General features: G+C 47.0%; 1 protein-coding gene across 1 annotated transcript in view; it reads right to left on the bottom strand.

The window, feature by feature from the left end:
* The window catches only part of PODXL2 (podocalyxin like 2), a 36,158-nt gene that overhangs the window by 11,016 nt on the left and 9,609 nt on the right, over nt 1–15,533 (bottom strand). The window contains exons 4-5 of the mRNA XM_044254850.1: nt 2,574–3,376; nt 1,733–1,807 (exon numbers count right to left, since the gene is read on the bottom strand). Coding sequence (XP_044110785.1) covers nt 1,733–1,807; nt 2,574–3,376 — 878 coding nt within the window. The remainder of the gene's footprint in view (nt 1–1,732; nt 1,808–2,573; nt 3,377–15,533) is intronic.

Below are 15,533 nucleotides of genomic sequence, written 5' to 3'. Positions count from 1 at the left end.
ATTGTTCAAATATGCATATACAAAATTTAAGGGTCTCAAGGACCCTTACTGTGGTCTCTAAGTACCATTTCCCAATAAAAGGAATGAGGGCTTGGGGAAATGTTGATTTCATGCCTGGGGGAAGGAAAGTACAAGATGAGCCCAAACATCCTATCACACCAGAAATCAAGGAAACTATCAAACATTAATTAGTTGGCCAAAAAGACTTAGAAGCCAACTCAAAGAGGTTCTCGCTGGCCAGAGATGGGGCATGTAAAAGCATCAGTAAGAATAAATAGTCATTATAATAGATTCAAATCATGTTTTTAAAAAATCTACTTGTTTATTATTTATAGTGGGAAAAAAAGAAAACAATCTTCTGGATCACTTTTGAATTAAACACAGGCATATACTTTCACTTTTCCCCAAACCCACTAAACGAGAGTAAAGAATTTTTTCAAGGTCTAAAAGCACAAAGACAAAAACAAAACAAAACGGAAGAGGAAACAAGAACAACAAAATCTGGGCACTGGAGGCATATGGATGAGTTAGAATTTCCTGATCTAGCAAGCCCCAAAGAGCCAGATCCTCAGCTGAAATGGGACAAGCTGAGAAGGAATCACATGTACACTATGAAACCCCCAACTAACATGCTCTTGAATAGGCAGCATGGGTTACCTTCTGAAGGGAGGATGAAAATGGTTCTAAAAATAGGAGAACTGTTTGAGAGGCTGTTTAAGAAGCAGCTGGATCCCTAATTCCTCTTCCCAGCACTGCAGAGCTGACAAATGTCCCTGCCCCCCGGCAGAAGCCTGGAAATTGATTCTGCAAAGAGGGTAAAAGAGAAGCCCTCTGACCCAGAGGACATGTGGGCACCACTTGCTCAAAGAGGGAGTAAATGAATTTGTCTGTGCTCTATGAATTTGCCCTAACACGGAGGTGCCCAGCCCTCTCCCCACCTTGCCTCCCAGAACACTGACAACCAGCCCTTTATGCTCCCAGTAGGACAGACATTCCTTTTTCAAAGAATCTAGTCGCCCAAGAGGAAGGACCTAAAAATGTTGACATTAAAAACTCAAATGGCCCAGCCAGTCCACCGTCCTGAAAAGTCAGTTAATAAACCCCACTCCAAGCTCAAAGCTTCATACCAGCTTTCTGATGGCCCTCCTTAAATAGCTCTGAAAGAACCTACCAGACATCTGGGGAGCAAAGGCAAGTGAGAAAACCAAGGCCAAAACCAACAAATAAGGAAAGCAACTTTTTAAAGACAGTTTCAATATGTTACAGGCGATAAGACATTGCACACGTGAACAGAATTATTCCTTGAGGGCTCCTGGTGTCTCAGTGGGTTAAAGCCTCTGCCTTCGGCTCAGGTCATGATCCCAGGGTCCTGGCATCGAGTCCCGCATCGGGCTCTCTGCTCAGCAAGGAGCCTGCTTCTCTGTCTCTCTCTGCCTGCCTCTCTTCCTACTTGTGATCTCTGTCAAATAAATAAATAGAATCTAAACACACACACACACACACACACACACAAAACCTATTCCTTGAAATTAAACAGAGTAGGGCAAGAATAAAAGAGCCCTTAGGAATTTAAACATACAAAGGCACTCCTCTTTTAGACTTGGGTGTGTGCTGGCTCCTCCCCTGGGTTAGGCTAGGCCCCTCCCCACACCCAGCATGCTCCCCCCTGCCCAGGTTTGGCCACACACCCCCTCCCATCCTTCCCCGTGGCCCCTCCTAGCTCGGCACTCACACAGTCTATGTTCTCCGTCATGTTCAGAATGATGTAGTTCTTCCCAGCCAGATTGCTCCAGTCTTTGCAGATCACCTGGATAGTGAGACCAAAAGAAGGGCCACAGTTACAAAGGCACAAGGAAAGGCAACTGGAGAAAGCACAGATGGAAACCCTTTGAGAAGCCGATGGGAAGGCCAGCTGCAGGTCTGTGACAGCTAGGTGGGGGCCGGCAGCCTCTGCAGGGTGGCAAGCCCGGGCTCCAGCCACAGGCTCACAAACACAGATGTCTCTAGGGACCACACGGAGGATGTCTTCAATGAGAGGAGGGGCCTGACAGGGCTTTGCCCGAGCTACAGGCCTTCAGTGGCAACCCTGTGTGGGTTTCATGTGCCCTAGGCCAAAGGAAAACAGGCCTGAAGGCCAGATGCACAGTCTGGCAAGTTGGGACTCCTCTTCCCTTCTCTCCCTTCCCAGGGGCGAACACTGGCCCCGGGCGTGTGTGCTGGGCAGGGGTGAGGAGGAGAGCAGAGGGCAACTGCACGTCCAGGGTGGGTGTGGAGATGGGGGCGGGGGCACAGGTCAGGCGGTGGGAAGGCCATGGGAGGCAGCAGTAGCACTGAATGAGGCCAAGCTAGGGAAGCTGAGCTCTTCCAAGAGCTTTGCGTGTTAAGTGTGGTGAGAACACCCGTACAGGGCTGTGAGGCGTGCATCCCAAAAGTTCTGCTGGGGTTCTATGTGCTATCCAAGGGCCTCCCACCTCACCCTGGCAGACCCTCCCATCCCCACTGTACAGCCAGCGGATGACCAGACCCCTTAGAGAAAGGTGCCACCAAATGGCCTTCATGTGTTCTCACTTTACCTGAGTAGAATCCCAGGGTATTCTGGACTGGGCTTCGGCGGCCTGTCCTTCTTGGGGCTGCTGGCTAAGGTCTTCTTGCCCCAAAGTAGCAGAGGAAGGGGTCAGTTCCACATCTCGGGGGGCTAGGGGGAAAGATGCTGAGGCTCCAGGGTAAAGGGGATCTTCATCTGGGCTCTCAGCCCCACTGGGAGCTTCTGTTTGGGGAAATGATGCCAAGAACGGCGCCTCCCCTTGCTTCCCAGTCAGCCCCACTGCTCCCACAGTGGCCTCCTCGCTTGCTTCCCGAGGGGCCTCAAACTCTACCCCATGCCCCTCGGCTGGCAGCATTGTGCCCCCTGCCTCCTGGCTGATGAAGTCCTGACCCCCCAGGGTCACTGTACTCGGGGTGACTGCAGGCGGTGATAGGCTGGGCTCCATACTGCTCCCCACTTCCACACCTGAGGAGGCCTGGTCCCCAGATTCTTCATGCCTGTGTTTGGCAGCCCCTGGCATCTGGCTGCTGCTGGTGGGAGAAAAGCTGTGGACCTGAGTATGGGCTTCTTCTTGGGATCCATTCACAGGCAGGAGCTCCTCTTCTTCCTCTTCCTCTTCCTCTTCCTTCTCTATCTCCTCCTTCTCCCTCTCTTCCTCCTCCTCTTCCTCCTCTTCCTCCTCCTCCTCTTCCTCCTCTCCAGGAGCCATATGCCATGGTGGCTCCACCAGGTTCATCTTGGGCAAGGGAGAGGGCAGACTCGGCACCTCTTGACCCTGGCTGGTGTCTTCTATTGGACCCGCTTTCTCAGTCAAGTCTGGAAAGACGTAATCTAAGGACAGAGACAGAAACCTCATTTGCTAGTTTCATCATCCATCACTGATCTGTTCAGTATTCACAGAGCAGATGACATAAAGCAACCATGAGACCCACAGGGGGACAGCAGGGAGTCGGATTACCAGTCCTTTTGGAAAGGAGTGGGAAATAAAGCTGGACAGTGAGGGTCGGGGGTGGGGCAGACTGTGGGAGAGACAAGGGCCAGGCTAGGCCTTCTTTCCTTCATGATGACGAAAATGACACAAATCTGCCACTAAAATTCTGTGAATACAGGAATGTATAAAGTAGAAAGAAAGTGTTTATGATCGCACCCCTGGGAGATAGCCCTCGTTAACAGTCCACGACAAGAAGTAAACATCTCTATGGTTCTTACGATGCATTTGTGTTTCCTCTTCTGGGGATTTTGCCAAGAAGAACCCAGACAACCCATTAGAAAAGGGTCCCTTTATCTCTTTCCCAGTGGGTTGTAATGGGAGGCCTCTTGGTAAAACCCTCAATGAGGTCTGAGAACCTTCTGATCACAGAGACAGACAAGACACAGAGATCGTGACCATTGTTCCTAAACTGTGCTCTTTTGCTGAGATTTAGGCCCTGGCTGGGAAATAAAAGAAAGATATCAGGGGAACTCAACAGAGCCCACCAGCTGAGCCCAGAGCCTCCCAGAATGGAGGGGGTCACTGTTGGCAATGATGGGGAATTTTATCCTTCCTGCCATTCCTGGGAACCATATCTCGAAATGCGGGACTTAGGAGGCCTCCTGGACAAGCAGGACTTGTTCTGGTTTTGCAGTGAACTCTAGGCCTCTTCAGGGTAACAACATAGGAAACTCATGGGCCTGTTCTGTTGGGAGATTCATTCAAAATACTAGAAGTGATTTCTAGGTAGCAACTTTAATTGGCTGCCATTTTGTTGCAAAATAAGTATCAAAGGCTATTTTAAAATACTCTTTAGACCTGAGAGGCAGTTTAAAGTAGTGAACAGGGCCTCCTCCTTCAAAATTTCTATCAAATGATAGAATGGCTTCTCAACTGTCAAATTAAAGTTTTAAAGGTTTTGATAAATTTCTGGGAATATGGAAAGCGGATGAGATCACAAGAACAAATTAGCCATTCAGCCAATACAAACACCGGGAAAGATACTGGAGAAGAGAGGCCCTCTTCCCAGCAGAATTAAGGAGAGAGAGCAACTATGGGAACAGCAAGAACACAGAACATTCAGGTAATGGAAGATAATTTTTAAATTCCAGTTAATATCTCAGAGAGATCAAAAGATATTGTCTCCCTAAAATAAGAACAGGGTAATAAGAGAATCAAGTAGTCTCTTAAAAAAAAAGAAGAAGTAAAGAAAAAGGTTTGTGGAAACTGAAATTAAATTGTCAAAATATAAAAATTCAATAGAACAGCTGGAAGCAACAAGGAAAAGCCTCAAGAGCAAAAGTAAAAGGACAAGATAGAAAAGTTAAAAAATACAGATGACCAGTGCAAGAGATCTAATATCTAACTAACTATTCCAAAAAGAGAAGAACCCTTAAAATGGAGAGAATAAATAACCAAACAAAGAAGAAAATTTCCCATATCCCACAGTGGGAATCTTTACATTGAAAGGGCATATAATTGAGGTAAGTGATAAAAGACTCACACCTAGCCTCATTCTCATATTTCAGAATTCTAAAGAGCAAGATAAGATCCTAAAAGTTCTCAGAGAAAGAACAGGTTAACCTATAAAGTAATAATCAAATTATCTCCAAGCTTCTAACTCATAACACTAGACTGCAGGAAGCTGAATTGAAAAAGCATTCAGAACTCTGAAATGACTGTATTTTGAACCTGGTGTTTTATACCCAACTAAAGTGGGTATAAGTGTGATTACAAAAGACTTTTTCATATATGCAAAAGACTTAAAAGTTTTTCAATCCACAGATTCTGAGAAAGTACTTAAGGAAGTTCTCCAAGAAATCCAAAGAAGACATGGAATCAAGAAACATGAGAGGAAGTCATAAAAATAAATCTCTTGAGGGCGCCTGGGTGGCTCAGTGGGTTAAGCCGCTGCCTTCGGCTCAGGTCATGATCTCAGGGTCCTGGGATCGAGTCCCTGGGATCAGTTGCCTGCCTCTCTGCCTACTTGTGATCTCTCTCTGTCAAATAAATAAAATAAAATCTTTTTAAAAATTATAATAATTAAATTATAATTATATAATATTATATATTAAATTATAATCTTTAACTGAATAATCAAATGTCATTTAAACAAATAAATGAATATTTATTTAAATGAATAATTAAAATATTCTACCCAATCTACTTTTGTTAAGTGTATTCTTTTTGAGTAGAAGTGATTGGTAACTTAACATCTTCCTCTCCCCAGCCCCTGCACACACTCTGTAGGGAAGCTTACCTATTCCCTACACAAAGCAGCCATGGTGTTCAGGGGAGAGGTATGTTTCTGGAACAGAGACCACAGAATACTGTGGAGACCCACACCAGCCTCTGATACTGCACAATCTAGTATCACCTTTAAAAATATCAAAGAATGATCAAGATTCATAGGACATTAGGGGAAAGCCAGACTCATGAAGAAGCATGAAGGAGAGAAAGCAAAGCAACTCACTTCTGAGAGAAGAGTTAATCTAGTAAACAAAGAAAACTTAGAAACATTTCTTATTAATATCTGTAGAGAGACTCGAGGAAATTACACCCATAAAACAAGTTTATAAAAGAATAGAAGTATTTTACTTCAATAGAAGTAAGCACTTTTTAATAGATGTTTACAATCTGAAATACAATGCATAAAAACATAATTGGAATGGACAGGATGGCCACTTGACAGGAAGATGATATAATAGCACACCACATGGATGCTGGGGAAATGGACGTATACGACCCCTTACAGGCACGAGATTTTAGGGCTTGAAGATTGCCCTGACAGCAATGTGCAAGAATTTGATGACAGAGGGGACAAATGAAAGCAGAGGAAGAGTTGGGGTCTTGCTGCAATGTTCTGGGAGAGATAAACACAGATGATGACATTGGAATGAGGAGAGAACAGGTTCAAGAGAGGACCCCAGGGGCACCTGGGTGGCTCAGTCAGTTAAGCGGCTGCCTTTGGCTCAGGTCATGATCCCAAGGGTCCTGGGATCGAACCCCGTGTCAGGCTATCTGCTGAGCAGAGAGCCTGCTTCTCCCTCTCCCTCTACCTGCCGCTCTGTCTACTTGTGCTCTCTCTCTGTCAAATAAATAGATAAAATCTTAAAAAAAAAAAAAGAAAGATGATAAATCAAAGCAATCAAGGGTAGACTTGACACCCTATGTGCACTGGCTAACAGGAAGAAGGGGGCACTCTGGCTAAAGATGGGGGCAACCATGCCCGTAGCAGAAATGGTCTAGTCTAGAGGCAAAGTGCATAGAAAACCCTTAACAATATGTATCAGGTAAACCCTTGACTGCCAGCTTGCCTCCTGAACCTGCCCCCTTAGGGAGAGAAAAGAGCCTCTAAGGGCACAGACTGCTCCTTCATTAGGCTCCCTACTGTGTGATCACTCCCAGATAGCCAGTCCCTGACTCATCCTTTCTCAGCGAGTTCATGGATTCCAAAGACTTTATCTATTGCCTCCTCTGCTAAAGACTCCCAAATTTACATCACCCACCAGGCCTTGGCCTTCTCCAGCTCTATGGTTTCCTGAGACTTGACAAATCAGTAAACGCCACATCCTGAACGCAGACTCAGCAGGATTTTTTCCCACTTTTTTTTTTTTTTTTAAACCACCTCTCAGCATCCAGAGTTATTCCTTCTTCTCTTATTGTGTGATCTTGGTCCTACTGCTAATCAGCAGTGTGCCCTTGGACATGTGCTTGACGTCCCTGTGTCTCGTTTTCCTTCTCTATAAGATAACAACAGTACCTAGCACCCAGGGCTGTGGTCAGGAGGCACTGAGATAAAACCTGTACACAGCCCACACTACACAGCAAATGCGTGATTGATTTTAAGTATTCCTCTATCTCCTCCTCCTTCTTATTATCATTAAATTTTTATATGGTAAAATCGTAAGGGGAAAAATGGCACAATTTTGGAAGTCTGCTCCACAGGCTGACAGACAGGATAAGCGCCTGCATGATAAATAAATCAACATGAATCAAGGGAAGAGGGAAGGGCAGGGAAGGACAAGCCTAGATATGAACTGAGTATCAGAAAGGTCTCTTACACAGAAACAAGAAATTAATGGGAGACCCAGTGGGGGTGCAGACTGTGAACCAGAGGTGTGGTGGGAAGTGGAACGTGAGCAGGCGGGGGACAGACCCAAGGGGGACAAAAATGGGGATGCTAGGGGCACCTGGGTGGCTCAGTGGGTTAAAGCCTCTGCCTTCAGCTCAGGTCATGATCCCCATGTCCTGGGATCGAGCACTACATCGGGCTCTCTGCTCAGCCGGGAGCCTGCTTCCCTTCCTCTCTCTCTCTGCCTGCTTCTCTGCTTACTTGTGATCCCTGTTTGTCAAATAAATAAATAAAATCTTAAAAAGAAAAGAAAATGGGGATGCCAGAAGAGTGGGGAGTGAGACGGGATCCAAACATGAATGTGGACTGACCAGTAAAGAAGCCATGTTCAGTTCAAGAAGAGAACCATAGTCTGCTTAACTGAGAAAGATACAACAGTACTTCTGTGCCGTCCCTGCCAAAAATGTAGACCCCGAGTCATGGGGAAACAAGAGACAAAACTGAGGGGTAGTCTACAAAATAACTAGCCTATCTCTTTCAAAACTGCTGGGGTCATGAAAGACAAAGACTGGAGAAATTTCCAGAATAAAAGTGACTAACGAGGCATGACAACAAACACAGTACCTGATTTTGGACTGGACAGTGAACTATAAAAACTAATTTTGTTTTCTTTTGCTACAGCAGACACCAGGGGGGTGGGGGAGTGGCAAGTTTGAACAGAGTTTGTCATCATATAGTAGTATTGTGTCCGTGTCAATTTCCTGATGGTCACTGTACTGTGATTCTGTAAGAGAATGTCTCTGTTCTTAAGAAATGGACACTGAAGTATGCAGTGTAAGTAAAGGGGCACTGTGTCTGCAAGCTACTGTCAAATGGTTCAGAAAAAAATTGTATGTTCATAAGCACATACACATATTTGGTAAAATATTAACAGTGCAGGAATCTGAGTGAAGGGTGTGTGGGAATTATTCTTGCAAATCTTCTGTAAATTTGAAATTATATTTTAAATAAGGAATTACACAGAGAGAGAGCCCACATCACTTTAAGTACTGGCTAGTGAAAATGCCAGGGCCACCAGGAGAGAAGTGAAACGTGGCAGGGGAGACAGGGCAGGCCATCCTGAACTAGGAGCTTCCAAAAGCTCCAGGAGGAAGGAACACAGTTGCTGTGAGAGGCGAACAGTCTCCGTGGATGGGGAAGAATGTGTTTTTCCCATTCTGGTGTCCAGGGAAGGAGACCAGGCTTCCAGAGACTTGTGACACTGGCCTGGGAGAGGAAGCTGGGGCAGTCATTTTGGAGAGGAGGATAACGAGGTAAACTGGCAATGGAGGAAGAGAAGGATAGCAGGGGAACGGAGCAGGAAAAGAAGAGGGATACGGGAAAGGATGGCTCCACAGTGGGGGAGGCACAAAGGGCCTGGCAAGGCAGGTGGCTGCCCCAGCCCCTGGTCTCCCAGTGCAGTGACAGAGTATGTCCTGAGCCCTGTCCATGGCTGTCACCGACAACTATGACTCCACATGGCGTGAGCCTGTTCTGCTTAGTGCCCTAGACTTTGCTTCCTAGCCCATCTATTTCAGCATCTGGAGTCAGGACAGGCAGGGGCCCGCACACCCCGAAACCGGTCTGGGACGAAGGCATACCAGCAGGGCACTCGCCACACACCCCACATCTGGTACAAGCAGAGATGCCCAGGAGATACGTTCAAGACAGCAGGAAAGTCGGTCAAAGCCCCAGGAAGATAGTGACAGTTGGGACACTAAAAAGAGGTGAGAGGTGCCTCCCAGCTCAGACCCTCCAGAGGGAGCTCCAGCCTGGCCTCAAAGCATGGGAGGTCAGGAAGTAACTACACTGCAAGGACACCGCAAGGTCTCACCTCGCCATCGGTGAGACTGCGGAGAAACGCCTGGGACCTCCACCAACCTCTTCCCCCTGCCTCCACAGCGTCCCTCCCTGAACGCAGGGCGGCAGCTCTGTGAAGTTGTAGTACCCCCTGGTGGCTTACATTGGAAACGACGTCTTCCCAAACCACCCCCCATCCTCAAAGGAAACCAGGCTTCCAAAGGACACAGACTTCCTTTTACAGTTGAGGAAAAGCGAAGCTCACAGAGGCGAGGACACTTGCTCTAAATTGTGAAACTACACTTATCACAGCTGTGAAGTTGTAAAACCCAGGCTTGTGTGTGGTTAGCCGGTCTTTCCAGACATACCTGCTCCGTTAGGCCAATGCCCAGACTCGGCTTCAGACGCAGGGGGAGGAGCAAACTGACAGGGGAGCATCCTCTCTCCCCCTCCATCTGCACCACAAGCCATGGGCCATCTCTTAGAAGCTGGGCTTGGATCACCAGACTAGTTGACAAGTAAGGGCTCAAGGCGCAGCTTCAAGGTTCTACAGGCAAGTGCTAGAATGCTGGCTAACCAGCTTCTAGGCCCGCCTACCAGCCCCTGGGACCTTGAGGCGGAGGTGAAATGACATAATGCATTCAGATCAGCTCTCCCAGAAGGACTGCTCTTCTCCCTCAGGCCATATCTTAAAGTCACACTGCTGTCACACTCCACTTGCCCCAGCTCACTGCAGGGGAATCCGCTGGCACGTGTTCCTACAATGGGACTCCACTGGATGCCCTACAACCTTCAAGGACCTAGGATTCTAGCTCAAGAAGGGACCTGGAAGGGGCACCTGGGTGGCTCAGTGGATTAAGCCTCTGCCTTTGACTCAGGTCATGATCTCAGGGTCCTGGGATCAAGTCCCCCATCGGGCTCTCTGCTTGGCAGGGAGCCTGTTTCCTCCTCAATCTCTCTCTGCCTGCCTCTGACTACTTGCAATCTCTCTCTGTCAAATAAATAAATAAAATCTTAAAAAAAAAAAAAAAGAAGGGACCTGGGAGGTCATCTGGACAGGAGATGGCTAAGTAAGGTGGGCTGCCACCCTCTTCGAGAATATACCTCCTTAGAGAGGCATTTCTGTGTTGGTGGCTTTTGTTTTCTCCCCAAATTCCTTAAACCCAACTGCTGTGGTTCCTGTACAACTTTAGCCCATTTCTGTTTTGTCTGTTTACATGAGGAACTTCTGGGAAGCATCTCCCTCGGGATAAAAACCTACGTATTTTCTCAGTTGTTCCAATTTAGCCTCCTTTGCCTGGGGCTCGACAACTGGGATTATCCCTCATTCTCAGCCTCCTCTCCCTGTCATTCTTCATGTCTTGTGGAAACTCTGGATTTGCCACACAGTTGTTCCAGTGGTCACAAAATCAGCAGAGTAGGTACACAGTAAATATTTGCTGAGTGAGTTGCTGAAAAGTGAACAAGATTCATGGGCGACAAGCTAGCTTATGCGAGCTGGAAAGTAAGGTTTCCGGACTCAGGCAGCACGGTCTGAATTCAACACAGCGCTCAAGCTGCTCTCTCCCCATTGGAGGTGATCTTGTGGCTTGGAGGCAGCAGGAGGCCACCCTGATGAAGCTCCAGACCTTTGGACAGCTTGGATTCTCCCGGCTTTTTCTTTTTCTTTTAATCTCACTCTGGGGGCTGGCTTTTGTTCCCTAAATAGATCGTGTTGCATTTTCTCCCTCCTGTGTTTCATCGGTTTTGTTAAGTCTTTCTCCAGCTTATCAAGGTCACACTGGACTTTGTTTCTGCCTTCCGAGGTTGCCATAATCTCATGGATGACCCCTGGCATCCACTGAAATATTAATGAACTGACTCTCCTGCTTAAGATGTGAAATTAAGACAGGCACCAAGCCAGCGGCCTTGGAAGATCACGTAAATGTCCCTTTCGCTTAATGTCAAATCATGGAAAATTGCCCCCCTGAGTGCAACACTCAAGCCAGTTATTCAACTCAGTGTTGATACGAAAACCCTCACAAAATTCACAACAGACTGGCATAAAAAGGAAGCGCAAGGGGAGAAGCTTTCAGTATAATTAAAAATGACTTTTTAATGGTCAACCTCAGTAGTCATCAAAGAAATGTAAATTAAACATGATGATACAGTTTTGGGGGTGCCAACCTGACAATATACGTATATATTTAAAGATAATACCGAGTATTGAATGAGTGCAGGAAACAGGCACTCCATCTGCTACTGATGGGAATGGAAATCAGGCCACATTGGGGGTGGGGGGCTTAATACATATGAAAAGCTTTAAGAAGAGACATTCTGAACCTGTCATTTCACTCCTTGAAATACACGCTAAGGAAACAATGAGGATGCTGGTAAGGACTTGGTTTCAAGGATTCCCATCATGGCGCAGTTTGCAGAACAAAAGACTGGGGACCATCCAGCGCTCAGGCGGCAAGCCACTGTCCGAAAGGGCGGTGGCTGGGCCAGGCTTGGGAGACTACTCCTGCCTTAACAGTGAGGGCAGACAGCTCCCTTAGCTGGCTTGGAGAGACACTGGGAAGTGAAACAGTAGAACCTGTGCACTGTAATTCCATTTTTATAAAGGCGTATTTTATGCATTTCCCATGTAGGAAAAATTCCCAGAAAGATACATGCCAAAATGTTAACATTTGCCAATTCTGGATGATTGGATTAGGAGTGGTTTTTACTTTCTTCTTTTCCGCATTTTCAGATTTTCACATAATAATACTTATTAATAGTGTAAAACAAAAGTACAGTTTCTTGTGGGCATCTAGGTGTAAGTGCTTCTGTTAGCTGGTCTTAGCAAACATGCCTGATGCGTGCTCTGTGACCCAAATCATTCAACAGCAGGTATGGTATCAATGCTTAGGAGCCATTTCCAGGTCCCAGCAGACTGGCTTTGATGATCTACTTTCTACAAAATTCTTCACAGGCAATAGTAATTCAAGGGGTCTAATCAATGATTTCACATGGAGGGGTAGCAGATCTTAAAGCAGAAATCTCAAATTGGAGATTTCACTCTGCAGCCCATTACCTGTGTGATTTAGTACCACGTTTAAACCTCTCTGAGCTGGTTTCCTTAGTTATAAAACAGGGATCCTAACAATGCCTGCTTTTACAGGTTTTCATCAGGCTGCTGTGAGGTTAAAAAAATAATGTGAATATGAAATATATAATAATATAAGTACTCATGAATGTTCTTTTATGCCCAACCAACCATCATTTGGCATGTACTTCCCTCCTCTTGGTACAGGAGTGTGGGGCGCTACCCCCTGGCTTCGAGAGGTGCTCAAGAGCTAGTACGGACCAGAGAACCCAGTCCCTCTGGCCTCAGGATTGGGTCATAGATAGGCTCATGACACAGGGGAGACAAGCGAGTTTCCATCTGAGACTTTTCCAGAAGTGCTGGGGAAGCAGAGTTCTCTCTCTGCTGCGGCTGCTGAGTGAAAGAAAGGACACTGGAGTGACTGGAGTGGAGGGCTCTCTGAGCCACCGCACAGGGACAACGTGCCTGAGAATGAAGTCAGCCAGGGAAAGCTAGGCCTGATGGAGGAAGACAGTTGCCTATGCCCCATTTCAATATCTGGATCCCAACCTGCCTAGCTTCTGCAGTTACTGAGCCAATCAACACCCTCTTTTTACACACGGCTGTCAGCATGTTTGAGTTGGGTTTCTAGAACTTGCCGACCCTGAAGAGTTGTTGTTTTTCTTGTAGAACACTAATTAGTAGCTTGTTCACTAGGAAAATTAAAATCGCATGCAGAGAATTTCATTAAGGATATCGGAGAATGAAAGGGTGGAGGGTGACAGGAAAGACAGCTTTGGGATGAGTGGGTAACCCGGGAAAGTGTTCTTAATCATTAACAATCTTGTCTGAATTACTTGATCAGGTCTTAAGTTGGCTTGATGCTAGTTGGTGGAGGGCCAATCTACATTCTATTCTTTGCCCTTACTTTGCTGAGATCACTCTTCTCACCTGGAATGTCAGAAAACCGTAATGTTTTAAATCTGGAGAAGGCTTCAGTCTATCATTCCTCACTTACAGAGGAGAGACTGAAGCCAAGATCAGACAAGGAACATGCACTCAAGGTCACATCCCTCATCATCAGCCGAGCAGAAAGACCAGTGCCTGTTTTTGCTGTGGGACCTCAGGATCGTCACTGTAGAAGGAAGGCTCTAGCTCTGGCTCTTCTAGGTCCAGCAAACTAGCAATGAAAAATATAGCAAAGTACTCGTGACAACAAAGCACACTGGTTTCCTTTCTAACACACGCTATCTCTGTGCTCCCACAGTGGGTCACTAGGCCTAGGTGCTCAGGAGCCATTGATTCCAGGCTCAGCTCTGCCGTACACAAGCTATGTAGCCTTGGGCAAAGCTCTTACTCTCTCCGGGCCTGGGTTTCAGCATCTGTGAAGCAGTGACAACTCCTGCCTGTGGACCCTACAGAGTGCACAGAGTTGTAAAGTTCAAATGAACTAATCACAGAGAACATTCTAAGGAAAAAAAACGGTAATATTTACTATGTAAAATACAAGACATTACTGCTATTCTCTAATAAATAATTGAGCTGAGAGGCATAGGTTGCATAGAAAGAGCCAAGACTATGGAGTCTGGAAACTTGGGCTTGATTCCTGGTTCTTACACTTGGTAGCTGGGCTGTTATGCAAACTCCTGGAGCCTCAAGTTTGTTCACTGATCAAATGGGAGTATTCTGTTGAGATTAAATGAGATAGTATACAGAAACACCTAGCATGGAGCCTGGCACACACTAGGTGTTCATGTATGGGTTGATGTCATAATTACCAGAAGGGTATTGGGTCTGAGATTAGACCCATCCACCACCTGGCTTTCAGCAGTCATTGCTCTTGGACATGGATATAGCCATGTCCCCATGAGCTGTTAGGACAGCACTTTTCATCGTCACTCGGACCTCTGGACACACTCTTCCTCCGGGCAGGCCCTTTGAAGTTTCCTCTTCTCTAACCTGAGGGACAAACCCAAAGAGGCAATGCCCTCTTTCCTTCCAGAGAACACTAGACGGAAGCCTCTGACTTTTAGGGTCAGGAGCAGAAGCAGGCAGAGGGGGCTGGCACATACTGTCCTCTCTGGGCTTCCTCCCCCTACAGATGAGCCTCACACCTGGAACACGCTCTGTCTCTGGGATGACCTCACACCGTATTATCAAGGTACCATGAGGACGCAGAAGCAGAAACGACTAGCTTCACGGCAGGGCCACTAAGCTCACGGAGATGCCCCTCTAGGCAGATGACTTAGAAGAAGGCACTCCTTCCATCTGGCCTGACTGCATGAGTGGCATGCAGGCTGGACTTGAGCCCCAGCTCCCCTGCTCGGCAAGGCGCCCCTGGACAGGGCACCATGCGCACAACCACGTGCAGTCCTGCCCGCTTGGTAGAGATCCAAAGGCCTCTCAGAAGCTGTGTCTTCTGAGCTAGGTGCTGCAGGATGATGACAAGTCTGCCTGGCAGCTGGGATGGAGAAGAGCGCTCCAGGCAGATGGGACAGGAGGAAGGGCACCACAGGCTCAGGGAACAGGCCTGAGAACACACCAATCCTTGATCCAGCTCTGTCTCATACCAAGTGCGACCTTGTTAGAGCACTTAGCTTCCCTGTGCCTCAGTCCCGCATTCGCCAGTGATAATAGGCTAGTGAACCGAGGCTTGCAGGAGCAGGGAAGGAGATGAGGCCGAGGGGCTGGGCCAGAGCATCAAGAGCACTTTCTGCAGTACTAAGATGTTTCACTTTTATCCTGTGGGTACTGTGTTTTCACAAATTGCCTTGGAGGTGTACAGAGAAGAGACTGACCCAAGGAAAGGTAAGGGCCCCATGGGAAGGTGAGAGATGTGGAAGCATGGGAAAAGCAGCCTTCCTTACTCTCCCTCCTCCAGGGCTCTCACCCATTCTTCGTGCAGGGCACCTGAGTCCCCATCTCACAGTTGTTCAGGGTGTAGAGCAGAGGAGAGGAGACAGACCACGCTGTAGAGCCAGCACAAGGAGGAGAACAGATGCCAAGTGCCAGTGACAGAACACGTATTCGATGACTTTCTATTTTCACTATTAAGAGA

This window comes from Neovison vison, chromosome 6, assembly GCF_020171115.1.
Source record: "Neovison vison isolate M4711 chromosome 6, ASM_NN_V1, whole genome shotgun sequence".
NCBI classification, from domain to species: domain Eukaryota; kingdom Metazoa; phylum Chordata; class Mammalia; order Carnivora; family Mustelidae; genus Neogale; species Neogale vison.
This window is presented reverse-complemented; position numbering and strand designations above follow the sequence as displayed.